The sequence below is a fragment of the Cibotium barometz genome, chromosome 47, assembly GCF_041138505.1.
Source record: "Cibotium barometz isolate CiBa-2024 chromosome 47, ASM4113850v1, whole genome shotgun sequence".
NCBI lineage: Eukaryota > Viridiplantae > Streptophyta > Polypodiopsida > Cyatheales > Cibotiaceae > Cibotium > Cibotium barometz.
The window spans coordinates 18,648,437-18,662,241 of NC_141092.1; the positions used below are offsets into that span (position 1 = coordinate 18,648,437).

General features: G+C 42.2%; 1 protein-coding gene and 1 non-coding gene across 3 annotated transcripts in view; both read right to left on the bottom strand.

The window, feature by feature from the left end:
• The window catches only part of LOC147611460 (uncharacterized), a 114,835-nt gene extending 103,398 nt beyond the window's left edge, over nucleotides 1-11,437 (bottom strand). The window contains exons 1-3 of one of the 2 annotated variants that reach the window (XM_086784548.1): nucleotides 10,972-11,437; nucleotides 10,581-10,798; nucleotides 9,311-10,440 (exon numbers count right to left, since the gene is read on the bottom strand). In XM_086784548.1, the coding sequence (XP_086640674.1) occupies nucleotides 10,425-10,440; nucleotides 10,581-10,798; nucleotides 10,972-11,130 (393 nt within the window). In that variant the 5' untranslated portion in view covers nucleotides 11,131-11,437 and the 3' untranslated portion in view covers nucleotides 9,311-10,424. Of the gene's footprint in view, nucleotides 1-9,310; nucleotides 10,441-10,580; nucleotides 10,799-10,971 lie in introns of those variants that run through there. The other variant, XR_015263758.1, reaches the window with a different exon arrangement.
• LOC147611463 (U2 spliceosomal RNA) lies at nucleotides 11,228-11,425 on the bottom strand. Its single transcript, XR_015263849.1, has one exon. It is a non-coding gene; the product is annotated as a U2 spliceosomal RNA (small nuclear RNA).
• Nucleotides 11,438-13,805: the final 2,368 nt, after the last annotated feature.

Here is a 13,805-nt window from a genome sequence, read left to right on the forward strand (position 1 = left end):
GCTACCACCAAGTAACAACTTCCCTAGTGAGTTGGGGTGCTTCCACATGGACTTTGTCTTGTGGATCTATGATTTTTGCTAAAGGAAAATATGCTTCAAATTGACAAATGAACTGAGTAACAACAGCATGATCACACTTAACTAAAGTTTAGAGAAATTCGTATGACGGTGGTGGTAGGGGCGGTGGAGGACGAGGTATTTGGAGCCATCTCACGGAGGGATGCCAGAATCTGGGGCATCATCTGGTGATGTTGAATTTGGATAGCCTCCGAGTTGAGTCTTTGTTGGAACTCTCAATCGGCTTCTTCTCAACAACGTGTTGGTCTTCCTAATACTTGCATGTGGCTTCCTTATCCCTTTGTTCCACCGCACGTCTCTATTCTTCTTTATTTTTTTATTCTTCAGCTTTTCTTCTTGTTTCTTCACATCTTTCGATTGGGCAACCGATTGGTGAGATCTCTAGCATTCATTCACAAACAAGAGAGAGAGAGAAGAGAAAGTAGAGAACACAGTATTGGCTAGCCGACTGTTGCATATGCTCAAGACATGTTGTTGTATATGCTGGTCAACTGGAGCATACTCTCCAGATGCTTGTCGGCGGCTGGCCCGACATGCTGTCCAAGGCTGTAAAGGCTGCCTAACCCTAACTATAGCCATGGGCTAGCCCATAGGCAATCCAATCATGCTTGCTACTGCTTCTGATGCAAACTTAACCTAAGGTTGACTATTGCATGCACTTATCTAATGGGGTTCTCCAAGTGAGTTAAGATGACTGCCTATAGATTGACCTCTATGGGGTCACAACGTACGACATATATTCCTTAAAAATATATTACTACTGTACAAACGTTGCACTAATGGTCCAGTGTGTCACTATGTACCCCATTGCGGGGTGCACGTGAAAGACTTACCTCCCTCTAGCACCTTTAGGAGTAGACCCACAATAACGCTTGAGTGGGTGCATAGATAGAGGCTACCTACTCCACTCTTTAGACCATAGAGACACACAGAGTGGCAGTGACACTCTTGAGGCCATAGAGACACAAATAGTACCATTACCATGCTCTACACTCTAAAATTAGGTTTGTTAAAGGCTTTGGAAGCACACGGGAGTTGTTGCAATGCCCAAGGTAGAAATATCTTTCAATTCTCCTTCCTCAGTAAGCAAAACTAGAGAGGGTTGTTTCTCAGGGTCTCTCTCACAAAAATTGCCCAAGCCGCAGAGGAGTTTTAAATTTTCCTCTATCTTCTTCATCGATGTGTGCATCGTGTCGATGGCATACTCCACCAATAGTAAAATTTCTTCTAATGCTCCCTACATTAACACCTCAATGTTGAGATTATGGTGTTTCTGTCTACCTGTCACTTTGGGGAAGGAAGAAATATTGAATTGTAACTTACTTCATACCCAAACCATATAACAAGGCCCTCCAAAATCCTCCCAATGGACTATCTTTTTTCGGAACTCAATGTAACACCTCCATAATGAAAAGCCTAGCCACCTCTTGAACATTCGCATGTGATTTGCAAGGAAGAAGGTGTGTATGATTACTCAACCGATCATGATGACCATAAGAATACAATCATTCTAGAGTCTCCAAGTTGGTAACCCAACTATAATGTCCATAAAAATACCCCCCCATGGCAACTTGGAACTGACGATGAATGCAGCTTATCAGCTACTTTCTTGGTGTTAATCTAGCTTTAACTTCTAAAAGACTTGGCAAAACTATACAAGTGAGGCCCAAAAAAGCAAACTCATGCACATTTGCCACCAAAAACAATGCACTCAATCATCCATCGAGATTTTGACCATGCTTCCAAGGGTGAAGCGACATCTGTACATGCTTATCATCTTTATCTTTGGTTCTATTGGCTAGAACTATCCTGGAATGTGAACATATGCTCCTTGTGGTAGACCACACCTGCGTGAGCATTCAACCATGGGTTGCTTAGAATAGCATCCACCTCATCCAATTGTGCCACCTTGAACAAACAATCCCCAAAAGCCAGCAAGGCATCTTCCAACGTCTCAGCAACCCCAAATCAGTTTTGACTTCTTCCGCTTCCCTCTGATCATCACAGTGGCTAAGATCATGCCACTAGTGTTGTCCATCGTTGTAGCAGCTTCAGCTGCTCAACCACATGGTCCTGGATGATGTCCTGTAAGGCTCCTCCATCAAAGAGTAACCTCAAGTATTGGGAGAACTGGAGAGCCGTGTATGTGGGAAAGTTTGAAGCCCGCAAATCGGGGTGAAGAACGCCTCCACTTTGGTATATGTTTGGGCCAACAGAGAAAATTTGGAGAGATTTAGTGTGCAATCCTTTTCCCTTGCAAGAGTACTTACTTGCAACCTTACCATTTTTTCAAAGCTTCAATGACCAACATTGGCCATTTTTGTCCACAGCCAGCCACCTCTGAATGGCGTGTATGCGGTCTCGTCTGGCTGTACTTGCCAGTACATGCAGCAGAGCACCGTTGACAAGAAAAGCACAAAACATATAATGAAAACCTTAACATGCGTTCTCCTTGTGAAGGTAGTCTATCGATCCCGTGGATGAAAGAAAATTGTTGCTGGTCTGTCACCACCAACCAGCATTCTGCACTTGGATGTGCACTATGAACAGGTGCAGAACCAAAGACCCGAAACCATGCAGTGGCGTGTCATGCCCGTCTGGCACCAAGCTTGGGATGCACTGGCATGGCCAAGCGTGCACCCAACAAGAAGAGGCTTAAGATATTGCAGGCTCAAATAAGTATGTCCGGGGGGTTATCACTTCTTCTTCTTCCAGTATTGAGACAGAGTGTTCCTCGGTCAACAAGCATCATGGGTCCCTCATCCTCTGAGGGTTTCCACAGACTCTAGCACGGCCATCTCCGATCATACGCCCTTGCAATGGAGCAAACTGATGGGGAGGAACTGGAACCGACTTCGTTTCCTACTAGGAAATCAAGAGTTAATAACCTTCTACTTAGAGATGATCTGTTTGTTGAATACACTGAGAGGAAGCCATTGGGAGGCTGAAAAGGGAGAGGCATGTCGGATGGATCACGGAGGCCATACAAAAGGTGGGTACCTTTAAGAAAGCCACACACAACTCTCACCTTCTCTTTTTACATGCATTTCACCTTCACTGCCTCTCATTTTCTTGATGAAATCATAGCAGCGCGCACCCTTGAGCTCTCTCGTGCTGATACAATGCTCTGCCACCTTATCGGATGAATTGCCTCATCTAGCGTGGCTCCCTCTCCTTCCTTATCCTTGACCCATAAAAAGGAGCCCCAACTGTCACAGCTTTTGAGTCGCTTGCATTTTCGAGAAGACATCTACAACAAGGTTTTTGACAAAGAAATCAAAATGCAAGACATCACCACATCATTTGGGAGATCACTTGCTCAAGGAAGAGCATCATCATCACTCATGTCGTAATATATGGAAAGCTTCTTGAGCTTCCCCTCGAGCTTCCCCTTTCAGCATCCTATGCTCAATAGAACCATCTCTACAGAGGTCTTGCAAATCATGGACGACAAACCATCAAGATTAAAAAAAGGTTCAATAAATTCTAAAAAGACCAATATTCTTAATTTCTATGCAAAGCCTTAGAAGTCCTAAAAAGAGTAATAAATACTTCTTAAATTTCAAAAATACCAATATTCTTAATTTTTTACATAAAACCTCAAAGTCTTAAGGTAAATAAGGATCACATTTTAGAAAGGTGAAAGAATTTAATAAACAACATGCACATAATACAATTTCAAAAACCTTAGGGGATTATTGCAAGAAGAGGCTTACGATAATGATACAACAAATAAAACCTTAGAAAAATTATAAGAAATATGTATAAGATACACAAATCCTCTGGGTATTAGAATAAAAGCTTGTGTGTGCGGGTGCATATGTGTAATTATAAATGTAATAATAATTTGAGGCTATAAAGTAATTCAAAAACATCAATTTCTAAAAACCAATACAAAAAAAGGGTTGGTTTAAATAAATTATATGAGAGCAATATCTTTGAGGTAATCATCCAAGAAAATAATCTACTCAAGCAATTTTGTTGCTTGTGCCCAACATTGAAAAAGATCTCACCTGCTAAGTAAATTAACGACGATAAACCACCAAATGAGATATGACGTAGAACAAGCACTTCTTTTGTGTAACTAGGAGAAGAGTAGTTTTGAAACATGCAGTGTGCTTAGCAAGTATTGATCTTGAAGTTATCTCTAGTGGAATTAAAAATCTTGTTGCTTTAATCAAAATTTAAAAAAAGGTTTAATAAAACTTGTTAAATTTCAAAAAGACCAATATTCTTAATTTTTAGTGCAAAACCTTAAAAGTTCTAAAAAGACCAATAAATACTTCGTAAATTCCAAAAATACCAATATTCTTAATTTTTTTACGCAAAACCTTGAAGTCCTAATAAGAAACACATTTTAGTAAGGTGAAAGAATTTAATAAACAACCAACACAAGTTAAGAGGTTCTCCCTTATCCACCCTCCCTCTCACTCTCTCTCCTTCCCTCTCTCCTTCCCTTTATCTCCCTCCCAACCTCTTCCTCCCTCTCCTTCTTTCCACCCTCTCTCTCTCTCTCTCTCTCTCTCTCTCTCTCCCCTTTCCTATGCATAATATATCCTCTCATTAGGGGAAGGTTGAGGTCTAGAGGGGCCCTTTAAGATGCCATGTGATTAAAAGGTTATTAAGAAAAAAAGCCAATCGTGTGATGCCATATATACAAAAATGTTGGTGATTAAAGTTGGTCAAAAGATTCTCTAAAAGATGCCTTTTTGTACTTTTCATTTTCAAAAAGTGGGAGGGGAAAGTTTTTGAAATTTCAGACATCCATAACTTCTACATATGAGCTCAAAATTTGTCGAAGATTACAGATCCAGAATCTACTCGTCGAGCTCTTTCCATAGATATGTCACATGATATAGTTTTGCTCGCTCGATTTCAAATTCAATTTAACTTTGAAATTCAAACTTCTATCCGTTTGAAGAACAAGAAGGTATCTAAAGTCAAAGAAACTTAACATTTTAACAAAAAGTCATTAAAATCATAATATGGCAGCTTAAAGGGCCCCTATAGACCTCAATCTTCCCCTAATGTCTCTTCCCTCTGTCTCTTCCTCTCTCACCATCTTTACTTAATACTTAGAATTTTGGGTGATGACATCTCCTCTTAGAATTTTGGGTATGACATCTCCTCTTAGAATTTTGGGTGTAGAATTTTCACTCTCACTTAGAGAAAGGTGTCCTCTCTTGTTAGTGGCTCACCCTAACCCCCCTGGAAACACATCTAACAAGAGATTACCTGGTGAACCGCAACTGTCATGAGGATCTTTCCAATGGCCGAGCTCGTAACCCTTGAGGTCTCCAAGCTCTACAACTCCTTGAGAAGCAATTTCACTGTGTCTCTGTCGAGCGTTGTCACACCGCCGCATTGCACTATGTGTACTCGTCCCTCCTCTCACCTCACATCACTCACACACACTCACTAGCATGCATTAGAGAGAGATTAGCAAGAGCAAGACTCTATTGCACAATGGGAGAGTATCCTTGTATTATGAGAGATATTCACTTATATACATGGCCATAAGTGTTCACACTCACTTAAATTGTGGCTCATAAGAGGCCTAATGCTATTACTATGATTACTCTCATAAGATATCCATGAAGTACATCACTTGGGACTTCATCCTAACTTGCTATCACACGCTCTTGAAGCGGGAACATCTATGTGAATGATTATGCCTTGAAGATCACGGGCATTATGGAATCCTTGCATCTATTGTTGTTTCTGTTGATGATGATGATAAGGTGGAAGTACGTCTACGTGGTCTCGGGCCAAAATACAAGGCATTCAAGACGTCTATTCAGACTCGGGAAAATATTCCCAACTTTACAGATTTGGTGTCGATGATGCTGATCATTAAAGAGAAGAATTTGGGTGAAGATCAACAGTCTTCATAACATTAGATGGATGTAAAAAATGCGTTCTTGCATGGTGACTTGCGAGAAGAATGGATCAGCCACCTGGTTTTGAGGATACAGGTCACCCTAAAGTATGTATATAAGCTTTGTAAGGTCTTGTATGGGCTGAAGCAAGCTCCACGAGCATGGCATGACAAGATTGATGAGTATCTTGTCACTATTGGTTTTTATATGGCAGATGCAGATCACTCTTTGTATGTGTGCAAGAGTGATAAGGGTATTGTGATCATCACCATCTATGTAGATGATCTTATTGTTGCGTGTGACAACTGGGAAGAGATTGAGCATGTGAAAAGTCTTCTCAAAAGGAAGTTTGACATGAAGGATTTAGGAGATTTTCACTACTTTTTGGGCAATGAGGTCGTTCGCACACCTGATGGTATTTGGCTATCACAGAGACATTATGTATTGTACATGTTGTCCAAGTATGGGCTAGTTGTAAGCCAATCTCGGTTCCATTAGATCAAAATGGCAAGCTCAGTGCGAATGCAAGTCATGTGTTGGAGTGACCTCACTATGTACAGGAAGATTATGGGGAGTTTGATCTATGTCACAATCAGTAGGCCAGATTTGAGTTACATTGATGGCTTAGAGAGCTAGTTTAAGCAAGTTTCACGTAAACCACATCTTGATAGTGTGCGATGCACATTTTGGTATTTGAGGACCACTATTGATTATGCATTTTTTTTATGTAGCAGGTGTACCATTAGAGCTATATGGGTACACAGATGCAGATTGGGCTGGCAGTTTTACAGATAGGAGATCTACCAGTGGGTTTATGTTTTCATTGGGGAGTGCTGCTGTGACATGGATAAGCAAGAAGCAACCCATAGTTGCCTTGTATAGAGGCAGAGTAGAGAGGAGCTGTGGTGGCAGCGTATGAGGTAACTTGGTTATGCACGCTACTTGTTGATTTAGGGTTGCATGTGGAGAGAAAGGTTGTCATATATTTTAACAATCTTAATAGTATACAGTTTACAAAAAACCCAATTTTCCATGCGCGGACGAAACACATTGAAGTACACTACCACTTCATCAAGGAGAGAGTCTTGGCAACAAGCAACATCAACTTGGCCTACATCAGCACACAGGATCAAGTTGCTGACATCTTCACGAAGGCCTTGGGAGCTGAGAAGCTCTGCAGAACTTTCCAATGTTTGAGGCCATAAGAGGGTCTTACCCCATGAGCTTGTGGTGGGTGGCAGGTCTCTATGGCAGTGTCTGTACTCTCTTACAAGATTAAGCATGCAAAGAACGATTTTCAAGTTTGAGTGCAATGATTAAGATGTAAGGAAAGAAGTGATTAAGCTTGATATGTTTAGTTAACCAAAAACTAGTGAAATCATGCAAAGTGCAAGATTATGCAATGATGGAGGATATTAGTGGATTAGAATGCAAATGGATATTCCCTAATCCAAAAGAAATCTAAGTCTTTCAATTTTGAGACCCAACTAACCTAATTTTTACTAATTAATTAATGATAGATATTAAGCATGCTTAATTGTGTGATGATTAGCAATGCAATGAGGTGGAGGAAAAAATTGAGCTTGGATAGCTTGAAGTTTAGAGGGCTTTTAGCATAGAATCCTTACCATGAATGTAATAAAGGTTCTTGAAGCAAGAAATCCAGCTAATACTACACGAAAAATGCAGAATGAGCTTGCTCAGCTCGTCTTTTGATCTGCTTCTCTCCGTGTCGCTCTATTGCACCAATGCTCACAAGATTCGACCTGTTGAGTGCTTGGGTAATGGGTTGCAAGCTCCTAAGAGCGCTTGTCCTAATTTGATGCGCACTCATTGAATGGCTCAAATAACCAATCTATAAAAAAAACAACGATTTCGCACAGCGTCGACCTAGTTTTCTTGAATCCTCCAGGATGTGAGGTTACCTTGATGTGGAGGAGTTGTGGCTTGAAGAGCTTGAGAAATGGATAAGGGAATGAGTAGAATGAAGCTTGGAAAATCTAGGCCACAAAAGGGAAAAAAGGATAAGATGATGATTAGTGAACTTGATGATGAAATTAGCACTAATTATGTAAAGATTAGCTAATGAGAAGTTATGGGGAGAGGGATGGCTCTGATCCCATGTTGAAATCCATGGATCAAGCTCTCTTTCTAGCAAAACGTCTACCTAGTCAACCCTAATACTACACTTATTAAACATGATTAATATGATGAATCTAAGGTGGATGTAATCTAAATTTACTGATGATGATGAGTGTGTGCAATAAACTCAAGCACAATTAGGTTATAAGATGAAGACTTGTACTCGCAAAGAGGCTTGAGATGTGTGCAAGTGATATGATTTCATTGCTTGAAATGGCCCCCTTTTATATGAGGAGGTACACCCTTGCGCTTGTACATCAATGTGGGATATATCCCTTTGCTCATGTGACTTCATGCTAGGCTTTGCACTTTCTTGGCTACTCAACTCATTCCCTACCTCTTCCTTGTGCTCTTTGGCATACCACATTTCTCAACAAGAATGGCAATGACGCGATCCATTATTGTCCACCTATGCCAAACATGCCATAAGACACTTGAAGATGAAGGGGAGAGTGAGGGACCTTTGTTCTTTAATCTACCACACTACCATAGTATGGTGGTAGAGGACTACCATACAGACTGGGTCATAGGTTGGAGGATCTAATGAACTAGCTTGCAATGGCTTGTATATGGCCCTCTTGTTGGTCAAGCCCTCTTCATGAATCCATGTCTATGCATGGTCCATAATTGCATCCACTATGGCAGTAGGCTCTATATTTAAAATGATTTTATCTGCACTTCAACCTCTGTACATAGATTTCTTAAGATTGCATACCATGTATGATAATTCAAAACCATAGGATGAATTCTTGATTGTATATATATGCTCTCTACTTCATATAGATGTCCCCTTTGATCATCATATTTACTAGGTGTATGTAATCGGCAGCATGGTTGGCATCTTTCTACAAATCTTGATGAACATGAGCAAGTTCCATGACTAGTCCAAGGCATATCCTTCATATATAAACATTAGCAACATAGCCTAGAGAGCCTATGATGCTATAGCAGATTTGGCAAATGGACTGCCACCTCCAAGAGAGCAGCCTATCCTTTTCCACATCTGCCTTGATGAGTCCAAGCTTGCAGGCACTTGGGTACCTTCCTTTTCTAGTTCTTGCTTCTTCTTATGATTGCCCTTTTTTTATTCATCTCAGCTATATGCAAGAGCTATATAAAAGGCATTCATAGATCTTGGGTAATCTTATTTGGTTTTGTGAAATGGGCCAGCTTTTCAGGACCTTTATGTCTATACATTGTGAAGCTAAGACAAGTGAATCCCAAAATGCTAGATCAAATCGATACATCTAGGTTAGATGCCTCGTTTTCCAATTGTAGTTAAGGCATGGCTCTCATCTATCACCTGATAGGCACTTACATTTTTGGTTGTCCATTCAACAAGCTGCTTGACATTTGGGACAATCATTGTTAGGCCACATATCGCATTGTGCACTAGTTAACCAAAGGGTAAACCCATGCATAGATACATGAGGTGGAAGGAATATGAAGCCAAAAAGAAGATCTATCCTCTCCTCCTCAACTTCTCAGAATTTGAGTCTCAGCCATTTGGCATAATCCAAATAGAAGAGTGGATGTGGACGTCTGTACATCCTTATCATCTTTATCTTTGGTTCTATTGGCTGGAACTATCCTGGAATGTCATTGTGGTAGACCACACCTGCGTGAGCATTCAACCATGGGTTGCTTAGAATAGCATCCACCTCATCCAATTGTGCCACCTTGAACAAACAATCCCCAAAAGCCAGCAAGGCATCCTCCAACGTCTCAGCAACCCGAAATCAGTTTTGACTTCTTCCGCTTCCCTCTGATCATCACAGTGGCTAAGATCATGCCACTAGTGTATGCGGTCCTCTGAATGGCGTGTATGCGGTCTCGTCTGGCCGTACTTGCCGGTACAGGCAGCAGAGCACCGTCGACAAGAAAAGCACAAAACACATAATGAAAACCTTAACATACGTTCTCCTTGTGAAGGCAGTCTATCGATCCCGTGAATGAAAGAAAATTGTTGCTGGTCTGTCACCACCAACCAGCATTCTGCACTTGGATGTGCACTATGAACAGGTGCAGAACCAAAGACCCGAAACCATGCAGTGTCGTGTCGTGCCCCCGTCTGGCACCAAGCTTGGGATGCACTGGCATGGCCAAGCGTGCACCCAGTTTTGGGCAAAACCCAAAATGGCCCGCAATTTGCACTTTTGGAGTCCGCCCAGCCCATGCGTCGTCCTCTGCTGGTCGGCCTGCTCGACTGCCTCGTCCTGGCCCCGTACAAGGGTAGATCCAGCCCCACTCATGACACCTTTCATGCATTGCAGCCCTCAGCTCTGGCAGCCTCCAAGCAGCCCACCAGGAAGCAGGAAGGGTCATCTATCTGTGTGATCTTCTGTGGCAGCCCACAAGGAGAAAATGCAAGTTCCTTCAGTTCAGTCAGTTCTCAGCAATAGACAAACAGTTCCAAAGACAAGTCAGTGAGCTGGATAACAGATACGGAGCAAGAGAAATCAGTTAAGAGTGATGAGTGACCTCCACTTTAGTATTATGTTTGTTGGGAGGGAGAGATTGAGTGTGCAATCCTTTTTCCATTTTTCCAAAAGCTTCAATGACCAACAATGAGTGAATGGCCTGTATGCAGTACTGTAACAGCACCATCCATCGACGGCGGCGAAGCACAAACAAACATAAGTTTTCCTTGCTTGTGAAGGTAGGTAGAGTCTTATCAATCCTATGAAAACTGTCGCTACCTGCATCACCAAGAAGGCCAGATGCCTTAGTACCAGAAGAAGAGGAGTCTCAGAACTTAGTAGAGTACCAGGAGCTCCATAGAGACTATTATTGCTATTGCATAGACTCAAAAGCTGCTTCAACAACCAAAGGGTCAGGTCAGTGGGGATTGATATTTTGAATTGAAGTGTACCCGATTGGGAAGTGGACCTTCCGCTGGCTGCTGCTGCTGCTGCTGCTGCATCATCTGCGACGACGGGGAGAAGCGCAGGGCTTTTGAAGGAGGCAGAGTATGTGGAGGCGTTCCGTTCTTTGCCGTGTGCGAGAGAGAGATCATCATCATATCCTCCATCCGATCTCCCTCTCTTCTGCCAAAATCCCACGCTCTTTCTTTCGCGCGCGCGCAGGCAGAGGACCTTCCTTCCAGTTTGGAGTTTTTATATAATTATCTTGGGTGCGCCGGGCCTCTGAGGCAGTGCAAAACAGAGGCGACGCGCGCAGCCCCCGGGCAGCAAGCTGCCGGAAGGGGGCTGCCCCCATGAAAGAAATTAGGTTAATATCATGTGGCCCGATGGGCCACGTATCAGATATTAAACTGATAAGAACAGATACTGCACTTCATCTCAGCCATGAGGCCGAGAATGGCACGAGCCTCCCGATGCTCACCCCACGCCTTTTATACCAGCCCACGCACGGCTTCCCTTTATGGGATCGATGGATAGATCACGCGCTGCCCGAGAGATTTCTACGCGCATGTGCGTCACGGCTTGATTCAAACTTTACTTATGCTCTTGGTCATCTCTAACAAGAGCATAAGTAAATTTCCGTTAAGAGGGAGACACAAAGCCATGAGACCCCACATGACCTCTACACGTGTATCCCCTCACTCGTTGCTTCTGATTTCTTGCCAGCCTTTTTTGGATAAGAAAACGACCTCACCTGCTCAGCGAATTAACGGGACGATAAACCACCGAACGAGATGTAACGTAGAACAATCACTTGCCTTTTGTGTAACTCGGGGAAGAAGAGTAGTCTTGAAACTTGTAGTGTGCTTAGCAAGTTTTGATCTTGAAGTTCTTTTCCTTTTTCTTCTTCTTCTTTTTTTTTAAATAATTTTTTTTTGGGGGGCTTTAATCAAGATTTTCTTTTATTACTAACCTACTTAATAAATACTTGCTAAATTTCAAAAAGACCAGTATTCTTTATTTTCTCTGCAAAACCTTAAAAAGACCTTATTCTTTTACGCACAAAAAAAAAAAGAAAGAAGAAGCCTTAATAGTCCTAAAAAGAACCACATTTTCGTAAGGTGAAAGAATCTAATAAACAACCTACACACAATACGAGGTTATTGCAAGAAGAGGCTTAAGATATTGCAGGCTCAAATAAGTATGTCCGGGGGGTTATCACTTCTTCTTCTTCTTCCAGTATTGAGACAGAGTGTTCCTCGGTCAACAAGCATCATGGGTCCCTCATCCTCTGAGCATTTCCACAGACTCTAGCACGGCCGTCTCCGATCATACGCCCTTGCAATGGAGCAAACTGATGGGGAGGAACTGGAACCGACTCCGTTTCCTACTAGGAAATCGAGAGTTAATAACCTTCTACTTATTACAGATGATCTGTTTGTTGAATACACTGAGAGGAAGCCATTGGGAGGCTGAAAAGGGAGAGGCATGTCGGATGGATCACGGAGGCAGTTTTCCAATGAAAAGGAGAGGTATGCAGATGGATCATGGAGGCACGGATGCATACTAGCAACGCCTCGCAAAGCCACCATAGTGTGCGCCATTTTGTCGTGCAACGAATGACGGAAAGGGGACTCCTCCAACCCTTCTCCACTTCAATTGAACTATATCTTTCCTCATTCGAATCCTTGACAACTGCGCCGCTTGTTCCAAGAGGCTTTGTTCGACTTATGGAAAGAGCATGAAGCCAAACTTACGAAGCTTAAAAGGGCAATCGATTGTAACCTCTTAGGCCAATGAAGACAGTTTCGAGGTCGAACTAGCCAAACTCTGGCTTCTATTCCAATCAGGCAAGGAGTTTGAGAAAAAATTAGGATTTATTGATAGTGGCGTGCACGTCACAGTCTAATGTCCTATGAGACTTGGACCTCATTAGGTAGGCCCAGTCACTCCCACCACTGCACAAGTGCATGGTTCAAGAAGGTAACTTTGTGAATGGGTACATGTAAGAGCTAACCTTCAGTATTGAAGACAACATGTTCGAGTCCACATTCTTCATGATCTCCGTGAAGGAACTATAGCTAAAGAAATCCTTTTGGGAAGAAGCTGGAAAAGCAGTAGCAATTTCCACATTCATTCAGATTTCCCACGAGGCTGCATTGGGGTAGTAGGGATCTCAAGTCATTCTATCTCTAATAGAACACAAGCCTATGAACCTTACTGTGATGAAGATTCACTGTGTAGCACCTGCACCTTTCACCATAGTGCCAGTTTTTTACCCTCCATCCTTAGAGTCCAATGAAAAAGAATACTCATCCTCAAAACGTTGCCAAATACCATGGTAGAAAACCACAGGCTTTTGCTTACAAAAGGTGGGTACCTAAAGAAAGCCATACATTGTGGTTAGAAGGCTCTAAAAGCACTCCACACATGAAACACCCTTAAGATATGAACCTCAACAGCCACCAAGCTAGGTAAGAGTGGTCCAAGATCATCCTATCTTACATGTCCCTTTGTAAAACACACAAACCTAGGTGGGAGTAGCGCCGTTTCTAGAACTAGTACAAGTGGAAAGAAAGACAAATAGAAAAGCTGGTAAGTTCATGAAGAATAGAGGGTTTAATTTATGGATGGAATTAGAGAATATTCCTTTTTCCATAAACTTAATGTAACTATTAGAAATTTCTCCTAGCTGTAAAAAACAACTCTACCAAAAGCCAACCTAAGCACTACTCTAGGTGAGTGTCTACGGTTATGATCCAAGTGCAAGTTTCTTCCTTGATCTAACCAAGAGACTCACAGGTTCGGTCGGATCAGTTTGGTCAGTAATGACCTTGACTAC